This window comes from Schistocerca americana, chromosome 5 (genome assembly GCF_021461395.2).
Source record: "Schistocerca americana isolate TAMUIC-IGC-003095 chromosome 5, iqSchAmer2.1, whole genome shotgun sequence".
Classification (NCBI taxonomy): domain Eukaryota; kingdom Metazoa; phylum Arthropoda; class Insecta; order Orthoptera; family Acrididae; genus Schistocerca; species Schistocerca americana.
The window spans coordinates 242,658,811-242,679,529 of NC_060123.1; the positions used below are offsets into that span (position 1 = coordinate 242,658,811).

The 20,719-nt window shown below is 42.8% G+C and overlaps 1 protein-coding gene across 3 annotated transcripts in view; it reads right to left on the reverse strand.

Moving 5' to 3' along the window:
- Positions 1 to 20,719, reverse strand: part of LOC124615703 (glycerophosphocholine phosphodiesterase GPCPD1-like) — a 274,793-nt gene that overhangs the window by 12,086 nt on the left and 241,988 nt on the right. For all 3 annotated transcript variants that reach the window (XM_047143743.1, XM_047143745.1, XM_047143744.1), the window contains 3 exons: positions 9,906 to 10,061; positions 9,691 to 9,821; positions 9,384 to 9,519 (listed from right to left, as the gene is read on the reverse strand). In XM_047143743.1, coding sequence (XP_046999699.1) covers positions 9,384 to 9,519; positions 9,691 to 9,821; positions 9,906 to 10,061 — 423 coding nt within the window. The remainder of the gene's footprint in view (positions 1 to 9,383; positions 9,520 to 9,690; positions 9,822 to 9,905; positions 10,062 to 20,719) is intronic.

Genomic DNA, 20,719 nt, shown 5'->3' on the forward strand with positions numbered 1-20,719 from the left:
GAATAACACACTGATAGAAGTTCTCATTGCAGCTGTCTGATGTTCACAATTACTGACTGAACTGAGGCAAGACAATTCCTAATAGTGTAAAGTCATAGCATATCTACAGCAAAATGTTTTCTTCTCTTCTTTGTCATTCTAACTGCCATGACCATATGTTTCAGCTTCTTCTTCACAACAGCATTGTGCATTTCTCATTCATATAGATGTGGAAGTCAGCATGTTGTCACAAGAAACAACCACTAAATGTCCCACTTGCCAAGTCATGCATTATTAATTTCAATTCTTCTTTAGGGAAATAATCAATCATCTGCAGCAACCAATATTTTAACAAAGTCAATATTTACAACATAGTTCAATGAAATCTGGTACATTACAGCATTCCAGGCAGAAAAAAAAGTGGAAGCCTGTAAAATGTTTAATTTCCATAACTTCCTTTTATACACTGGCTGAAACTGACCTATGAAAAAATGACCACTATATTTTGCAGGCAATGAGTGAATTATGCCCAGATCCAGAGGTGTAGATGACAATTGCTGTTTTCAGAAAGACACAATATTACCATTCTTGAAAGGGTATGACCACTGAATGTAAATTGCATGTTAGTTATAAGAAAAGTCTTTCATCCACTGCTCCAATCAGCGATCTAAGCAACCTCATAAATATGTGCTGTTATTCTTTAATTGCAACTGTAGTCTTAAGTATGTTCTTAAAACATCCAGTTACTACTGGCAGCGACTTTTCATGTCCATAAATATTAACAAGCAACCATTGTGCTGAATTTTCATTGCTCCTTTTTGCCTCCTGAACAATGTCCATTGCTGTGAGAATTAAACAGCAAAAGTTTCAATAAATGTAAAAATTCTTCTGGGATCGTATTTTTCTTTCAGCTATGGAAAAGTTTTATTGTACAATGTTTCGGATCCTCACTTTATCTACTTAATTTTAGGGGATTCTTTCTAATCAAGGTGGCCAGATCAATGTATTCAAGACTTCACAAGATTTTTTGCAGATTCCAAGATACAATACCCAAAGAAAGGCATTCTTTCACTGACCTCATGGAACCATTTGAAGAGGACAGTCATAACCCACGAATGATGTTGCACTTCTCTTTCTATATATTGGACAGTTTCTTGTTACACTTGTCTTTTCAGTACCATAAAAATCACCAGCTTCTGTTGAATAGTTGGTTTCTGGTTTCTTTTGCTTGTTGAACATAATTACATGAAACTATAACACGTACACAATTTGATACTTCAATGAACAATGTGTCATGTTGACTGTTTCAATTTTAATATAAAAAGATTTCAGTAATCATGAATTTTACTTACGTATTCTGGACAGAAATTTTTCTATTTTAAGTTGCATTTCATATTAATTTATGATGACTTTAAGATGAGACATATTGTGTGTGAACTACTGTATTTTCTGCAAATTTCATGGTAATGTAAACATGTAAAGAGTCCACAACTTAATAAGTGAAGCTGGTAGAACAGATTTCGAAATTTCTCACCACCAGAATCAATTGAGAATTACTCCTGTTTACTTTATTAGCATTTTGGCAAAATGTCTTGGTGTAAATGCAAGAAAAGCCATATTGTCGTACAACTAAGAAATTTCTCACAAATGAATCTTACATAGTAAATCGATTCATATCAAGTAAACTATTTCCTGAGGCAGATTTAATTAAAAATAAAGTTTCAGTAGTATTCTCCTGGTGACTGGTAAAAATACTAATTACACACAGGAATTTCTTAAAAGTGGATTAATTATTATGAGGTTTTTACTGTATTAGGATATTCACAATTTACGAAATAGAGGAACTGCATAGCAGCAAACCAGTGCAAATAATATTTATAGAAATGAAAAGTTGCCACCATTAGTAACTGGAAGCTCTAAGAAAATTTAAAAAGAACCATGTACTTCAGACTTCATTTGCAATTCGAGGATGACTGCATATATTTGACTTGTCTCATGTTTTCTGACATTGTAGCAGCATCAGGAGACAACAGACTGTATCTGTGGAGATAGAACTTTATCTGCATGTTAAGCAATATACAGGGTGCATCAAAAAGAATCATCCGATTAAAAAAAAAAAAAAAAAAAAAAAAAAAAAAAAAAATCATAATATTATGTTATTTGAGATAAGTGCATGAACTACATACTGTTGGAAAGAGCAAACTCTTTAGTTTTACATGGTTCCCACTAGGTAGTAACACTGGCATCTGGAAGTGAAGTAATTTTTAAATCAAATAATTATTGAACAATGGATCAGCCACACTTGATCAAATGGTTAGCTTTACATTACTGGCCTCCAAGGTTACTGGACCTGACTGTATGTGATTACTTCTTGTGGGAGTTTATAAAAGACTCTTTTTATGTGCCTCCATTACCAAAAACAATGAATGAACTGAGACTCTGCATAGCAGCAGCTGTGGAAGCTGTAACTCAAGACATGCTCGCTGCAGTGTGGGTTGGTTGGTTTAAAGGGAGGGGGGAAGGGGGGAGGGGCGGGGGGGGGGGGGGGGGAGGAGACCAAACTACGAGGTCATTGGTCCCTTGTTCCGAAGGAAACAATGACACAAGGTTGAGAATAAGGCAATGAGACAACACAAAACAGAATGAAAGGAAAAACCACAACAACAACTGAAGGGCAACAACCACTTAAATGGACAAAAGGGGACACGAAAACCACAAAGACGCAAGAAACAGGTGGAAGAGGTTAAAACAAGAAAGCAGGTTACTGTGGCTGGCTGACCATGAGGATAAAAAGGAAAAGCCAACCACTCTGCGACACATTAAAACACTCACCCTGAAAGCACTAGGGTGGAGGACACACAGGGACAAAGGACATGTGCTAAAACTTAGAGGAAATGATAAAACTCACTCTCACAATTAAAACGTAAAACTAAAGCTGCTGTTGAGGCATTGTTGCCCAACACCAAAGGTAGGGTGCTGAGAAAGTTAAAAGTCCACCACAGAGCGGCTAAAAGTGGGCAGTCCAGCAAGAGATGGACAACAGTCATTCGTGAGCCACAGCAACACCAAGGTGGGTCCTCGCGATGGAGGAGGTAACCATGCGTCAGCCACATAGGGCCAATGTAGAGCCAACAGAGGATCACAGTCCCTGTGAGAGGCATGCACAGAGGTCTTCCACACATTCGTCGTTTCCTTAATGGCACCCAGCTTGTTGTGCGTACTAAGGTTATGCCATTCTGTCTCCCAAAGCCACAAATGCTTGTGGTGTAATATTGAATGCAGGTCAATTTCAGAGAAGCCGATCTCCAAAAGCGGTTTCTGCACTGCCTGTTTGGCCAGCCTGTTGGCAAGTTGGTTGCTTGGGATTCCGACATGACCTGGGGTCTAGACAAACAACACTAAATGACTAGACCGTTCCAGGGCATAGATGGACTCCTGGATGGTCGCTACCAAAGGATGACGAGGATAGCACTGGTTGATAGCTTGTAGGTTGCTCAAGGAGTCAGTACACAAGAGAAATGACTCGCCTGGGCATGAGCCGATGTGCTCAAGAGCACGAGATATGGTCGCCAGCTCTGTAGTGAAAACACTGCAGCCATCTAGCAAGGAGTGCTGTTCTATATGTCCTCCATGAACATAGGCAAAGCCAACGTGATGATCAGCCATTGAGCCATTGGTGTAAACCACTTCATGGCTATGGTTCATGTTGAGAATCAAGAGGAAGTGACAGCGGAGGGTCACAGGGTTAACTGAGTCCTTAGGGCCATGTGATAGGTCCAGGTGAAGCTGCGGCCAAGTTGTACTCCATGGAGGTGTATGTGAATGAACCTCAACTACAGGCTGTAAAGGCAAGGACTCCAGTTCGGAGAGGAGGGATTGCACACGAACTGCAACTGTAAGACCTGACCCAGGCTGCCAATGCGGGAGATGAACCACCTTGGGTGGGAAAAGGAGACGGTAATTTGGATGCACAGGAGAACTACGAACATGTGCAACATAACTGGAGAGCAATCGTGCACGTCTAACCTGCAATGGAGGGACTCCTGCCTCCACCAGGGCACTGGTCACTGGACTCGTCCTAAAAGCTCCAGTCAGTAAGCGAACGCCACAGTGGTGCAATGGGTCAAGTAAACGCAATGCTGAGGGTGCCACTGAACCATAAACCAGACTCCCACAGTCAAGGCGTGATTGAACAAGGGCTCTGTAGAGCTGCAGCAGCGTAGAGTGATCTGCACCCCAGTTGGTGTTGCTCAGGCAGCAGAGGGCATTGAGGTGTTGCCAGCACTTCCGCTTAAGCTGATGAAGATGAGGAAGTCAAGTCAATTGGGTGTCTAAAACCAGTCCTAACAATCGATATGTCTCTACTACAGTGAGTGGACTGTCATTAAGATAAAGTTCTGGTTCCAGACGAATGGTACGATGCTGACAGAAGTGCATAACACACGTCTTTGTGGCTGAAAACTGGAAACCGTGGGCTAGAGCCCATAACTGCGCCTTGTGGATGGCTCCCCATAGGCACCTCTCAGCAACACCAGTACAAAATGCAAAGTCGTCTGCATACAGAGAAGGTGAGACGGACAGCTCTACAGCTGCTGCTGACCATTAATGGCCACTAAAAGAAGAGATACACTTAATACGAAGCCCTGCAGGACCCCATTCTCCTGGATATGGGGCGAACTGTGGGGGGCACCAACTTGGACGTGGAAAGTACGAAGCGACAGGAAATTTTGGATAAAAATCAGGAACGGGCCTCGGAGACCCCACTCGTATAATGTGGCATGGATATGATGTCGCCAGGTCGTGTCATACACTTTTCGTAAATAAAAAAAGATGGCAACTAGGTGTTGGCATCTGTAAAAGGCTGTTCGGATGGCAGACTCGAGGGACACAAGATTATCGGTGGTAGAGCGACCCTGGCAGAAGCCGCAATGACATGGAGCCAGTAGGCCACGTGACTCCAGGACCCAAACCAACCGCCAACACGCCATACGTTCCAGCAGCTTACAAAGAATGTTGATAAGGCTGATGGGCCAATAGCTATCCACATCAAGCAGGTTTTTACCGGGTTTAAGTGCAGGAATGATGGTGCTCTCCTACCATTGCGATGGAAAGACGCCATCGCACCAGATCCAGTTGAAGATGATGAGGAGATGTTGCTTGTAGTCAGATGAGAGACGTTTAATCATCTGACCGTGGATCTGATCTGGCCTAGGAGCTGTGTCAGGGCAATGTGCAAGGGCACTGAGGAGCTCCCACTCTGTAAATGGGGCATTATAGGGTTCACTGTGGCGCGTAACAAATGAGATGACTTTCCTTTCCACCCACCGTTTGATGGTGCGAAAGGGTGGGGGATAGTTCTCTGACGCAGAGGCTCGAGCGTTTGCATCGGTAGACAACAGGCCATTTATGTTAATGCCAGGGACACCTTTTGGGGTCTGGTACTCAAAAAGACATCTGATCTTCGTCCAAACTTGGGTAGGTGATGTATGGCACACAATAGTCAAGACGTATCTCTCCCAACACTCCTGCTTCTGTCTTTTGATAAGCTGGCGGCATGGAGCCGCTTAAAGGCTATGGGGTGCTCCAGGGAAGGGTGCTGCGTATGCTGCTGTAGAGCTCGCCAACACTCCTTAATTGCTTCAGAGACGTCCGGCGACCACTGAGAGACCACCTTTTGCCGGGGGCACCCTAAAGAGCGAGGGATCGCATTATTCGCCGCATTAACGATTGTTGTAGTCACCTGCTCAACTATCACATCGATGTAACCGTGTGGGGGAGATTCAGCGGTGACAGCAGAGGTGAAAGTTCCCCAGATCGCCTTGCTCAAAGCCCATCTGGGCAAGCATCTATGGGCCTGATGCAGGGGCAGCAGCAGGACGATGGGGAAGTGATCACTACCAAACGTCCCAAGGTGTTATGGGAGTTAAACTCTCTCAAAAGTAGGAAAAGTTTAGGGAGTTGATCAATCAGTGCAGCTAACATTTTTCAGGGGTACTGCACCCATCTGGAGGAAGGTATACACTGCAGACAGTTATTTCCTGCATCGTCCTTATTCTGACAGCCACAGCTTTAATAGGGGTTTGAAGGGGCACAGGTTCACTACAGACAAAGTTTAGGACATAAACGCAAACTCCACCTGACACTTGATTGTAGTCACTACGGTTCCTGTAATATAACTTATAGAGACAGAGGACAGGGGCCGCATTGCCGGGAACCAGGTTTCCTGGAGGGAAATGCAGAAAGCAGGTGTAAAGCTTAGTTGCTGTAGCTCAGCCAGGCGGTGGAAAAAACCGCCGCAATTCCACTGGAGGATGACATCGTGAGACTGGGAAGGCATCGAAAATTCAATGAGGCAGTTTACAACTCAGGGTCACCTGCAGCCACCGACTTGTTGCCTGAGCAGTCTACATCCATTGTGTTTGAGGGTCCGGCGAGATATATGTCCACAGCGGACACCAGAATCTCCACCTCATCTCCAGACGCAGAGCTTGTAGGTAGTGATGGTGTGGGTGCCACCGCAATTTCCTTGTGACAAAAAATAAAAACACCTACAGCCGTCCATCTGATTTTATTTCATTTTATTTTGTCACTATCAGTTTCAATGCTTCATTGCATCATCTTCAGGCTGTTTTGATGGGGTACAGGTTGATACGATCCCCATGCATAACTCATCAGTTGCTAGCATTACTGGATTCACAGATAATGTGTCAGCACTCAGCATGGTTGGAGTGCTGACACATTATCTGTGAATCCAGTAATGCTAGCAACTGATGAGTTATGCATGGGGATCGTATCAACCTGTACCCCATCAAAACAGCCTGAAGATGATGCAATGAAGTGTTGAAACTGATAGTGACAAAATAAAATAAAATCATAAGGACGGCTGTAGGTGTTTTTATTTTTTGTCTCAATAGTAAACGGCCATTGTCCCTGAGACCTTCTGCTAAAAGGATGGACACGCAAAAGCAATTTCCTTGGCCTTAGGGGTCTTCTTTTTGGACTTTTCTTGCTGCTCCTTGGGATTCTCCAGCTGGGAGGGCTTCACTGGTACAGTCTCCAGGACTGAGGAGGATCGTGAAGCCCTACGACCAGCTCCTTTTAAGCACTTCAGCCACTGGCAGGCATCATCTTTCCCACTAGCAGAAACCTGGGAAGGGAGTGACCCACGGAATCCCTTCCTGGCGAGAGGAGCCGAAGAAGACTTACACTTCTCTGGCTGGGAAGTGGGAGACTGGTGTCGCCGATGGTTGGGGGGCCAGTGCTCCCGAAGTAAGTGGTGCGGGAGCAATGGGGAGGGGAGATTGCCCCCCCACCATCAAGGGGGCAGGTGAAGCCTTCTGGCTCTGAGAGCTGACTGGAGTTCGCAGAACTGATGGGGCTACAACTGTTATCATAATGGCAGCGTATGAGGAGGTCACAGCCACAGGATGTAGGTGCTCATATTTTCTCTTAGCCTCAGTGTAGGTCAGTCGGTTCAAGGTCTTGTATTCCACGATTTTCCTCTCTTTCTGTAAAATCCTGCAGTCTGGCGAGCAAGGTGAATGATGCTCTCCACAGCTGACACAGATGGGAGGCGGGGCACATGGAGTATTGAGATGTGATGGATGTCCACAATCTCGACATGTGATGCTGGAAGTACAGCGGAAAGACGTATGGCTAAACTTCCAGCACTTAAAGCACCGCATTGGGGGAGGGATATATGGTTGATATCTCAGCGACAGACCATCACCTTGACCTTCTCGGGTAAGGTCTCACCCTCAAAGGCCAAGATGAAGACACCCCTCAGACCCCAATGGACGCACTGCATGAAATGAACACATTGCCGCTCTAAATTGGCATGCAGCTTGTCGTCAGACTGCAAAAGAAAGTCCCTGTGGAATATAATACCCTGGACTATATTTAAGCTCTTATGTGGCATGATGGTAACAGAAACATCCCCCAACTTGTTACAAGCAAGTTAAGCCTGTGACTGGGCAGAGGATGATGTTCGTATCAAGACTGACCCAGAGCGCATTTCAGACAAGCCCTCCACCTCCCCAAACTTGTCCTCTAAATGCTCTACAAAAAACTGTGGCTTCATCGAAACAATGGAGTCCCCATCAGTTCTCGTACATACGAGGTACCGGGGTGAATAAGGTTCGCAGCCATCCTTAGCCTGGCGTTCCTCCCATGGTGAGGCCAGGGAGGGGAATGATTTAGGGTCATACTTTCTTGCATTCTACTGAGACTTGGAATGCTTAGAGACTGCTGATGTCTGATCACCAGCAGGTGATGATGTGGTATGCTTCATCACGCGTCATCTGTCCTGATGCCACCCACTCCGACCAGGGGCCCTACCCACAGGCGCCACCCAGCTACAACAAAAGCCACCTGGCAGGATGGCCATTTCTGGGAGTCCCAATGCCCCAGGGTGATGGGCATCTACTCCTTAGCATACACAGGGAGTTAACAATGCAGGCATCAGCAGAGCGATCCCTGTGTTGTCAGGGGGCTACAACCAACAGGGTACATGGCGGCCCCACCACAATGAACTTGCTACGGCGCTGGATATGAGGTGCAAAGAAGTCCATGGTCACTGTTGTTGCAGAAACCAACACTGCATAGTGCATGGTGGAAAACGCACCCAGGAAGGTGTCCTCACCCAAGAGATGGAGAATGAGCTGGACTGCAATGTGACAATGAGAAAGTGGGCTAAAGATCAAGGCACGATGGACACAATGCACCATATAAGGTGCCATCCCCAATTGGCTCCTCTTCGGGAAAATTTTGAAAATAGAGGTCAAACCCTACAGGGGACCATCACATAAAGGCCAAAACATGAGAGACTCCTTTTAGCCACCTCTTACAACAAGCAGGAATACCTCGGGCCTATTCTAATCCCTGGACTCGCAGGGGGTGCAGTATGGGAACAATTTGAATACAGCATTGACAAATGCTGTGCATCTCAAGGGGGGAATATTGACTCCTATGACAAGGTATGAAAAAAAACTTTTTGAGTTTACCATTCATCAAAAAAATAAATTCATTGTACATGTTTATTAGTTTCAGAAATATAGACATGCCAAATTGGCTGATTCTTTTTGATACACCTTGTACATAAAGTGCAAAAGTGATGCAAATAAAGCAAACAGGAATAAATTAACCCATAAAATTACTATTTTATTATTTCTTTTCCAATGCCTTCTTACACTCTTTTCCCTTTTCGTCTTCATGTGCTCCCATCTGGGGGGAAAATACCATATTTTAACTACTGCCTTATCACTATTACTGTCAACTGTATTGCGTGTACATTATTTGAATGACTCACATTACTTAGGAGCCAAAAGCTACATTCAAAAATTGCCATCATGTCAGAAAATTTTCATTAAACTAACATTTTTATAAAATCTGCATACTTAACTCACCAATATACCAGCAGACAGGGCATAATATACTGCCATTGGTATATTCCAAGTCCTCATGTCACGATATGGTGGATACTTCGCTGTTATCCCCTGAGTAAGGAACATGACGGGATACAAATTCTGCTTGAGCCGTATCCTGTGCACAAATTTTTTTTTAACATTTTTCAATTAAATTTATTAACAAAATACAGCACTTTTAGTTTTATGCATTCAACATTAAAATATGAAATCTAAATGATTCATTATTCATCTAACCACGAAACTTTTGGAATACTGATTATATTTGTTAATACTGATGAATGCTTACATTGTGCATATATCTGGGTGGAAGCACGAAAACACAATCTTGCGGCTTCCACCGTGTTGCAGAATTACTTTGAGCACAGTATCGAGATACATGTTGAGATCAAATGGATCAACAAGCTCGTATGTTCCATCCTAAGAGGAGTTACAAAAATCTTTAAGTTAGTTCTAAAATACCGCAACAACCAAAAAACTCAGTAAAAAAGAAAGAGGTTTTACCTTAAGTTCCATTGTCCATTTAATTTCAACATTGAAGCCCACATGTGGATCTATTATCTCTAATGCTTCTTGAAGAGTTGGGAAAGGCTGATGTTCTTCCAAATCATCATCAAAAAATCTGGGATTCCTGTTCTTCCCTTCTTCTAGATGATACACCTTAGTCAATAAATAAAAGCTGTTAGACTGAGAAATACAAGGTCCACTCATCAACAGCAGTTCACACAATTTACTTTAATATCTGAGGAGTGTTCACAAGTTTCAATTTGCCTGAGGATTAAACCAAGGGAGCCTCACAGCATGGGGGTACATCACACTCCTTCACCTGTGGAAAAGTTAGTTTGCAATAACTAGTAAGTCAATTATCAACTGAAGGAAGAAAGAAAACCCCTTATGACTACAAGATTATTATGATACTGAGCAAAGATTTGGATATGACAAGAGAAGAAAATATTTCACAGGAACTATCCCAGCATTCATCCAGGGGGAGGGAGAGGGAAAGAACTGCACTCTGCTGTTGTGCAAATCATCACAGTCAACTACCTTATGAGCAAGAATATTAATGCTGACGGGAAAAAATCATTTTGTAACCCTGCATGAAATACTGGTGTAAAGAGTTCAAGAAAACCACCACCACCACCACCACCACCACAACCACCACCACAGTACAGAACAGCAAGGCATTGCTATCTGCAAAGTTGTCGAAGGTGACCAGCATTTAACTGTGCTTGAAATCTCTCAGAAACTATAATTATTGAAGTGTCCAGTCAATTATTCAGTATGAGTTGAATTTGTGGAGAGTGCCAGCTCATTGGGTTCAGAAATTTCTGAATGATGAGCAGAAAGCTACACAAGCAGCAATTTCTTGCACGTTTCTCACAGGATATGAGACAGAAGCCGATGCTGTTTTTGGCAAAAATAGTCAGTTGTGATGAGACTAGTCCCTAATTACATCCCCTAGTTGAAGTCCAACAATATGGCCTCACAAGGGAATGGCAAGAGGACACCAGCGAACATGATACAGCCGTCTGCCAGAAAGGCCACTGTCAGGAACATAAGGCCCCCAGAAAGGTCACTGTCAGTGTTCTAGTACTGTAAAAGCATGGAACAGGTTGATTTCCTACAGGAACGTAAGGCCGTTAATGCTGCCTACTACTGCAATCATCTTTGTCATGTTTGAGCTGGCTACCACTCAAAAAGGTGCAGCACATTAATTGGGGTTGTTCTTCTTCACACCAATGCCAGACCTCACATCGCACCAGTATTCCTGCAAACATTGGCCAATATGCGTTTGACTGTCCTTAAGCATCCAACCTCCAGTACAGACAAGTCAGCACGTGACTTCCGCAAGTTTGGACTATTCAAGTTAGCTCTTAATAAAGTATTTCAAAACCAGCAAGGAATATAACAGTTTCTCCGCAATTGCTTTGGTGGTCGTCTCATACTTTCTTCGAAAATGGGATTAAAACATACCCAAACAATGGCAAGTCTATCAATAACATGGGTGATTATTTAGAAAAATAGCACTAGTAAATCTGAATTATCTTTAAACAGTAAAGGCTTGCTTATGTTTGGTCTACCCACATCAGTGTGAAATGAAGTACAGAGTTTAGGGTTCAAGTGTGAAAACATACATGGAAAACATTTACCGTGAAGAGATATTATATACCTATTTTTTTTTTTTTTATTCTTAAAACAGATTTAGCCAAAACACAAAGTGTTATAGATTAATTCACTCAATAGCAATGTAGTATTTAATGCTATCACGATAATGAACATGTCTTACAATGTAATATTTTTGTTGACAAAATAAACAGAAGTAAGGCCATAAAGGGGAGAGTTATTATTTGTATGTGTGTAAAAGCAGCCCAAAGTCCATGAAGATGATACAGTAACACAACAGCAGTACACACCAAAAATGGCATTGCCCTGATTCTTCCCCATCCAAACAAAATGGCAAGGTTTGTGGAAAACTGTAGGTTGCTATTTGAATCTAATAAAACCCTCAATTACCATAAAGAAATGAGTGGAGAGGTGTTTCCGTGGTGGTTTGAGAGCTGCCCTTTAAAAATTTTGGTTGAGTTGCTTGAACTGTTACAATGCCACTTATCATTAGATGATACTTCACATGGTGCCTAGAGCTTACTCCAGAGAACATGACTTTTGATTGGCTAAAACAAAAGAACATTTCTGTGTCAAACTATTTCAGAAAATGCAAATTTTTGGATGTGTGGTTCTTCATAGAAATTTGTGTTGCTGGGCAAGGATAATAGCAAAAGAGTTTGTTCCATTTTAATGGCACACAGAATGATGAAATGTTTGTATCTTTTAATTTCTTTGCAAGTTTCATGTTAAATCTTGGTGTTGCAACTTGGGAATGACTGGAACCTCTTACATCATAATTGAAGCTTCCAAAATTAATTAAATAATTTGAAAATTTATGACATAACGATCAAATCATTTCCCTACTCCCACCACTATCCCTCCTAATCCACCCTACAACACTGAAAAAGAATAAGGCAACAGAGCACACACATTGTTTATAGGCACCACCCAGCATCAACCTCCTCCCCTTCCCCTGATGCACAATCATCAAAAAGTTACTTTTGTCAAGGTATACAGTAGGCCAGTATAATAATTCTCAATAGTATTAAATGACTCCAATGTCAACTAACATGAGATGACAGAAATAAGCATTTTTTTAAACATACAATACAATTTTTTTAAAGATACAATACAATGTAATAACACTATTTTCATGCTAAAAGAAAACATTCTGATGAGAATCATCCAATGCAATATGATGACAGTCCTATCAAGTCAATAGCAACATATGACTCAATGTTATGAAGCTACTATCTGCTAATTTCAACATACTAAGATAGAAAGTGTGGAAACATTGCAGCAAATTTGGATAATACATGCCTTTGTCCACAAACATAGCACAAACATTGTGCATTTTATTAATGCATATGTTGCTTTGCTGATGCAGATCTTTCAAGTACATGCAATAACTGCCATATTATTCAGCAAAAAAAGGTATATGTGGCTTCTCACAATTAGTCGCTAGGACACAAATGTTCGGAAGGCAGGTACTAGTATTTCTAGAAAGAAATTTATGAAGGGAAACTATATGAGGTCTCTCTTTTTCTTTTTTTTCCTTTTTTTATTCAATGTACAAACTTTTGAAAAACTGATCTTCTGCTAATATCTCCCAAGTGTAGCTATGCCAAGATTGTTACGACCTACAAATCACTAAGTAATATCCATTTCTGTCAAAATCTTGAAAAGAAATTAACTTCAAACCTCTCAGATGAAGAGTTACTATCAATGTCTGTGTCTACTCAAATTCTAAGTTTCACGTAACACTCTTTTGAAAGTAGTAAAATCCTCTTTTGAACGGGGAAGGAGTGGTCTGAAAGCTGTAAATGCTTTGTCATACCGCTATCCAACTAAACTGTCCCTTCACAAACAGTAAGAACTGGAAACCATCGAAGTTTTTATAAGCTCAATGGACAAAATACCAGTTAGCCCCTTGAAAGAAAACACTTCTCTCTTTGGAGCACTAAATATGGCTTAAAACTGATGCCACGAATTATCTATCCATCCACCACTGACTGAGTTAATCAGCATTGTGTGTGTGTGTGTGTGTGTGTGTGTGTGTGTGTGTGTGTGTGTGTCAGACAGAGAGAGAAATGCATGTGCCTCCCCATTGGTAGTGAGGCACCAGCACAATAAGACATATCGACTGGAGACATGAGAGAGTGGCAGAGGGCAATTGTCAGTCAGCAGCAGCCGCCCGAGACACAAGCAGCCACAGGGAAGTAACCGATCTTGTGTCATTTTATGAGTTCCTAACCAGGAGTGAATTGTATGATTTCATCTGTGTGTTTTGGTAGTTTAGTTTTTTAAATTTCTGCATGTTAATTAAGTACTTAGTAGGCATATCCTCACATTTCTGTTCGCATCGGAAAGTAAACCGATTTTGTGACATATTAAAAGTTCCTAATCACCTGTGTGCTTTGGTAGTTCAGTTTTTGAATCTCTGTGTCGTAATCTAATATACTGGAAACAGTTCTTGTACTTTCCTTCGAGTCTACAGTAGAGCTCCATAGCGTGCATCAATAATCATTTGCTTGTCTGTGTAATGTAGTTTTCCATGAACTTGCGACATCAGCAGTTTGGTCCCTTACGAATTCACACATCTTTTTTTTTATTGTGAAGGCTGTGTGCAGATGCAGGTCGAATTGGTGACATTTCGCCCTTAACTCTAGGCTGTGATGACTTCTGTTACACAGCTTGGAGCTGCAGTGGAAGGCCATCACTGTTGTGGGCCGGCCGTGTGGGGCCAATGGGTGTCCAACACGTCTGAGTGTGCCAATTGGCCCGCACCAGTAACCAGCCCAGTTACTGCTTGCACTGACGATGGCACTTCACCTGTGGTCAAGAGGGAGATTGCCTTGAGGTGTGGCAGGCAGTGAAAGAAAGACTCCGCAGGGGCCACAAGTAAGGTCTCCCTGGTTAGTCTGATGAACAGGTTCCAGGTGCTGTCTATGGCTGACACTGCCTCCAGCCAGATTCAGTCGCTTGTGCTGTTTCAGAGGGAACCTCTCAGCCTGCAAGATGCAGGAAATCACAAAGGATGGGATTATTGGTAGTTAAGAGCTTCAATATTATGCAGGTTATGGTGCTCCTTAGGGACATGGCTGCCAAGGAGCCAAGGACAGGAAGAAAGCCAATGTGCACTCCGTGTGCATACTGGGCGAAGTCATTGCAGGCATGGAAAGGGTCCTTCCAGATGTCATCAAGAGCACAGGATGCAGCCAACTGCAGGTGGTGCCTCATATCGGTACCAATGATGTATGTCACTTTGGACCAGAAGAGATTCTCTCTGGTTTCAAGCAGCTAATAGAAGAGGCAAAGGCTGCTTGTCTTGCTTGCGAGGTGAAAGCAGAGCTCACCACTTGCAGCACAGTTGACAGAACCAATTGCAGATATGTGGTACAGAGCCGAGTGGAGAGTCTTAACCAAATGCTCAGATAGTTCTGCGACTGTAGAGGCTGCACATTCCTCGAGCTACGCCACAGGATGGTGTGGTATGAGTTTCCGCTGAATAGGTCGAGTCCACTACATGCAGGAGGCAGCTACATGGGTAGCAGCAGCTGTGTGGCATGGAGTGGCTGGATTTTTAGGTTAGAGGCTTTCAGGGAAATAAAAACAGGGCTTCAGTCTCAAAGGATTCAGGTCGAACATAGGAAGAACATAGATACAGGAACTGTCAGTATAACAGTTGTAAATTGTCGTAGCTGTGTTGGGAAAGTACCAGAGGTCCAAGCACTAATAGAAAGCACTGATGCTCAAATCAACATGGGAACTGAAAGCTAGCTAAAGTTGGAGATAAGTTCAGCTGAAGTTTTTCCGAAGAACCTAACGGTGTTCTGAAAGGCTAGAGTAATCCCAGAATATTGTCTTGTCAACACTGATTACTATTACTGGCCATACAGTTTCCTAAATGAGAATCCATAAAGCAACATTTTGGAAATGTATTTTATTTGGGGGAGGGTGGAGGAACAAAGAGAGGGAGGGGGGGAGAGAGAGAAGGGAGGAGAGGAGGAGAGAGAGGAGGAGAGAGAGAGAGAGAGGGGGGAGAGAGAGGGGGGAGTGAGGGAGAGAGAGGGGGGAGTGAGGGAGAGAGAGGGGGGAGTGAGGGAGAGAGAGGGGGGAGTGAGGGAGAGAGAGGGGGGAGTGAGGGAGAGAGAGGGGGGAGTGAGGGAGAGAGAGGGGGGAGTGAGGGAGAGAGAGGGGGGAGTGAGGGAGAGAGAGGGGGAGTGAGGGGGAGAGAGAGAGGGGGAGTGAGGGAGAGAGAGAGGGGGGAGTGAGGGAGAGAGAGGGGGGAGTGAGGGAGAGAGAGGGGGGAGTGAGGGAGAGAGAGGGGGGAGTGAGGGAGAGAGAGGGGGAGTGAGGGAGAGAGAGGGGGGAGTGAGGGGGAGAGAGAGGGGGGAGTGAGAGGGGGGAGTGAGGGGGAGAGAGAGGGGGGGAGTGAGGGAGAGAGAGAGGGGGGGGGGAGTGAGGGGGGGGAGAGAGAGGGGGGGAGTGAGGGGGAGAGAGAGGGGGGAGTGAGGGAGAGAGAGGGGGGAGTGAGGGGGAGAGAGGGAGGAGGGGGAGGCAGAGGGGGGTGAGGGGGAGAGGGGGGAGGGGGAGGCAGAGGGGGAGAGAGAGGGGGAGAGGAGGAGGGAAGGAGGGAGAGAGGGGGGAGGGGGAGGCAGAGGGAGGAGTGAGGGAGGAGGGGGTGGCAGAGGGAGGAGTGAGGGAGGAGGGGGAGGCAGAGGGAGGAGTGAGGGAGGAGGGGGAGGCAGAGGGGGGAGAGGGAGAGAGGGGGGATGGGGAGGCAGAGGGGGAGAGGAGGAGGGGGGAGTGAGGGGGAGAGAGGGGGGAGAGAGGGGGGAGACAGGGGGGAGGGGGGAGTGAGGGGGAGAGAGAGAGAGAGAGAGAGAGAGAGAGAGGAAGTTAAGTAAGGAGATACACATATAAAACAACTGAACTTTAACACATGGGGAAAATGCGGGCAATTGGGTTTTCAATGGGCAATGCTACAGGCAGAACGATTTTTCAGCCAGCGAAAACGTAAATGTAAAGTCTTAAGATAAGCTGTGAGATGAATAAGAAGTTGCAAACATCTTTTCAAGTATCAAATTAACTATGATACCCATAACAGTAACACAACTGCAGTACTGACTGCCTCTCATACAAGGAATAAAGGTTCTACAAATTGCTGGAAAAAATGAACAAGACATCCAGAAACATTGGACCAAAAATTATAGATTTTCAGAAATTAATAGTAACATGAAAAATTACATATTATCAGGAAATTCCATACATAAATCATCTAAAAATTTGTAATCAAGAGCTGCAAATCCTATTGTACACCTTGTTCGCTATAAGTCTCTGTCATATAGCAAATAATAACTAGTATTCATTCAACAGCACTCAGTATATCTACATAGGTATGAAGTACATTTTCATATGTGAACAACTATATGTATCTCTGTATGTGTCTCAGTTAATGAAGTACTAGTCTTCGCGCATTCTATTTTCATCACCATCATAGATTTTTGAGCAATCAATTAAAGTAGTGTTCTCAGATGCAAATTAAATGTTCCTACAAATCATGTATTGCTGTTCCTATTCATTCTTTATCATAGTAATTAATTGTTGGGTGTAAGTTTGCAAGTTGCCACTAGATAAAATTTGATACAGCATACAAATTCAAAGGCACAATGACAACTGGAGAAATTACAGTATGTGAATAGTGCATAAATGATTCACTGTTGTTTCAAACAGACAAAAGGTCATGCAAATTAATTTTGAAACAAATTGCAGACAGTATTTCAGATTATGATGCTGGTTGTAGGGGATTTGTCAATGTACAGCATAGTCTGACCAAATGATAAAAAAATTAGAACAAACAGTGCTTCCAAGCCAAAAAGTGATTTACCAGCCATCCCATCTCCTGGGATTACTCTCTTTCAAATTTACAAGCTGGCAAATGAAACATCAATATTAGTTTGAATAAGTTAGAATCACTAATTATGAAGCAGTTCATATTACCCACACAGCCAACTTCCAACGGAACAGTTATCACCTTGTACTGGTCAAAGTTTGTAATAATTTCAAGAGCAGTAGAGTAAACCAACCAAAAATTAGAGCTTTGCGCACAACCTATACTCCTGATAAGGAAAATGAGGTAAGAAAAGAGACGTCCTGAAGCAAGAGGTGTGTGTGTGTGCGTGTGTGTGTGTGTGTGTGTGTGTGTGTGTGTGAGAGAGAGAGAGTGTGAAGACAGATACAGAGACAGAAACTGAGACTGACTCGACAGCACTATTTTGAATGTTACTGTTGACGCAATAGCAAAGCTTCAGTTGCTTTCCCAAAAATGATACTGCTCTTTATTTTTCCTTTACTCCTCCTGTTCTCAATATTAACATTTACATGACTTTCAACCCACAAATGCACACAAGTAAACTATTTCACATGCTGTAGTAGCAAGATCATTCAAAGAAACCAAATCATGCGTCCAGTTATCTCTTGCTCTTAATGAATCACTGTTCAATGAATATCTTGTATTAAGTTTGAAGCACAGTCTTCCTACTGTCTGCTTAGTAGGAACTACAGAAGCATACAGGTATATGGGGGCCACAATAAATGGCAAAAGCATGATATAACTTCAAAGTGAAAAATAATCTTTTTGGAACTGCAAGCAACTTATCTTAATTACAGGTGACAGATTTTTAAAAAATGTAAAACTTGCAAAGTTGTCAGGTACAAATGACAATTTCACAATGCAAAACCAGAATATTAAAAAGAAAGCAGTGAATTTCAAGAAGCTTTGACAATTTCATTTTATAAAAATGATGCACAACAAGCTTCAGGAAACTGTCATGCCTAAAATATTGTCGCACTTTATCACCTGTGCTTACCCCACGCACCTCACATTCTGCTAAATCTCTATCATAATCACACAAGTGAAGGATCTTACTTCTTGGGGATGAAGCCTGAAATAATTTTAAACATCAAATATCTTTCCAGGACTCTTAACATCTGTTGCTGAAAGTCATACTTAGCACACATGTGCCACTTAAATGTCACCACTGCTTGTACAAATACACATGAGGTCCTTGTAAGGTATGTGCAACATTTGAAGGTTATGTAAGTTCCTACACATCTAAAATTTTCAATAACTTGAGGAACAAAATTGAGAGTTCACTTACTTTTATAGTAAGGAAAGTTCCAGCAGAATATAAATACTTTAGGAATAAAGCAACCAAATGAATCTGAGTCACTGAAAGGCATACAATAAAAGATTAGAACTTTGCTAGCTTTCGGAAATATTCTTTAATGAGCTAGAGTACATTTACGTGAGTACAAGACCCCCAACGCCCCCCCCCCCCTCTCTCTCTCTCTCTCTCTCTCTCTCTCTCTCTCTCTCTCTCTCTCTCTCTCTCTCTCTCTCTCTCTCTCACACACACACACACACACACACACACACACACACACACACACACACACGTACCCATACCCTCTGTGCTGTTTACATTCCTTGTACAGACTGTATCCTCACACACGACTATTTCTCCTGTTTATGGGCCAAATAGAGGAAACCTTCCTAGCATCTTGTCTGGTTCAGGTTTGCTGATGATACCTTCATGATCTGAATCCAGGACTGTGACAGTATCTCCATTCCTCCACCATTTAAACATCTTGTCTACCATCTGTTTCACCCAGTTCTCCTCAACCCAACACACACTTTCCTGGAAGCAGACTACCTCTTGGATGGCTACCTCCATACCTCTGTCCATATTAAGCCAACTAATCACCAATAGCACTTCACTTTGGCAGCTGTCACACCTGCCACACAAAAAAGTCATTCCCCTATAGCCCAGCATCCAGTGAAGGGTGTATTTCCAAAGACAAGAATTCCCTGTCCCAATATACTGAAAGTTTCACAAAGACCTTCACAGACAATTACTAGCTCCAAATGTATATCCAGTTTCCTGTCAGAAGGGTCACAGTTTGTAGTAACTGACAGAATGTCAGAGTAAAACAGAAGCTATTTCTGGTGTTCCCCAAGATAGTGTTATACGCCCTCTGCTGTTCCTTATCTATATAAACAATTTATGAGACAATCTGAGCAGCCATCTTAGGTTGTTTGCAGTTGATGATGTAGTTTATTGTCTAGTACAGTCATCAGTAGATCAAAACAAATTGCAAAACAATTTAGGAAAGATAACGGTATGATCTGAAAATTGGCAATTGACCCTACATAAGGAAAAGTTTGAGGTCAACCACATGAATGCTACAAGAAATCAGTTAAACTTTGGGTAACTAATAAATCACTCAAATCTAAAGACTGTAAAATCCATATAATACCTAAGAATTACAATTATGAACAACTTAAATTGGAAAGAACACACAGAAAATGTTGTAGACAAGGTGAACCAAAGACTGTGTTTTATTGATGGAACACTCAGAAGATGCAACAGATCTACTAAAGAGACTGCCTACACTATACTTGTCCGTCTTCTTTCGGAGTACTGCTGCACCGTGTGGGATCCTTACCAGATAGGATTAATGGAGTACATCAAGAAAGTTCAAAGAAGGACAGCACATTTTGTACTATCAAGAAATAAGGGTGGACACCATAAAAAAAAGGTGTTTCTCACTGCAGCTGGATCCTTCCATCAAATTTCAACCACCAACATCCTCTTCTGAAAGCAAAAATATTTTTTTGATGCCAAGCTACATAGGGAGAAACAATCATCATAATAAAGTAAGGGAAATCAAAGCTTGCACGGAAAGATATGGGTGTTCATTTTTTTTTTTTTTTTTTTTTTTTCTGCAGGCTGTTCAAGAGTGGATTAATAGGTAATTGGAGTGAAGGTGGATCAATGAACCCTCTGGCAGGCACTTAAGTGTGATCTGCAGAGAAGCCATGCTAATGTAGATGTGGCCTGTAAACAGAATTTCTGCATCATACCCTCACACACTCCTAATCCTCCCACAACCAGCAAGAATCAGCTGCACATGGAGGCAGGGCCTCCTGTGAAAGCAGACTTGTTATATACTAGCTCTGTATCAACTTCTGCACAGCATTTTATGTAGGCATGACCACCAACCAGCTACCCACCAGAACAAACAGCCACCATAAACTATGGGCCAGAGTAGAAATGACCACACAGTGTCAAATATGCTGTGAAGCACAATATTCTTGAGTTCAATGGTTGCCTCATAACCCTTGTCATCTGAATCCTTCCCTCCAG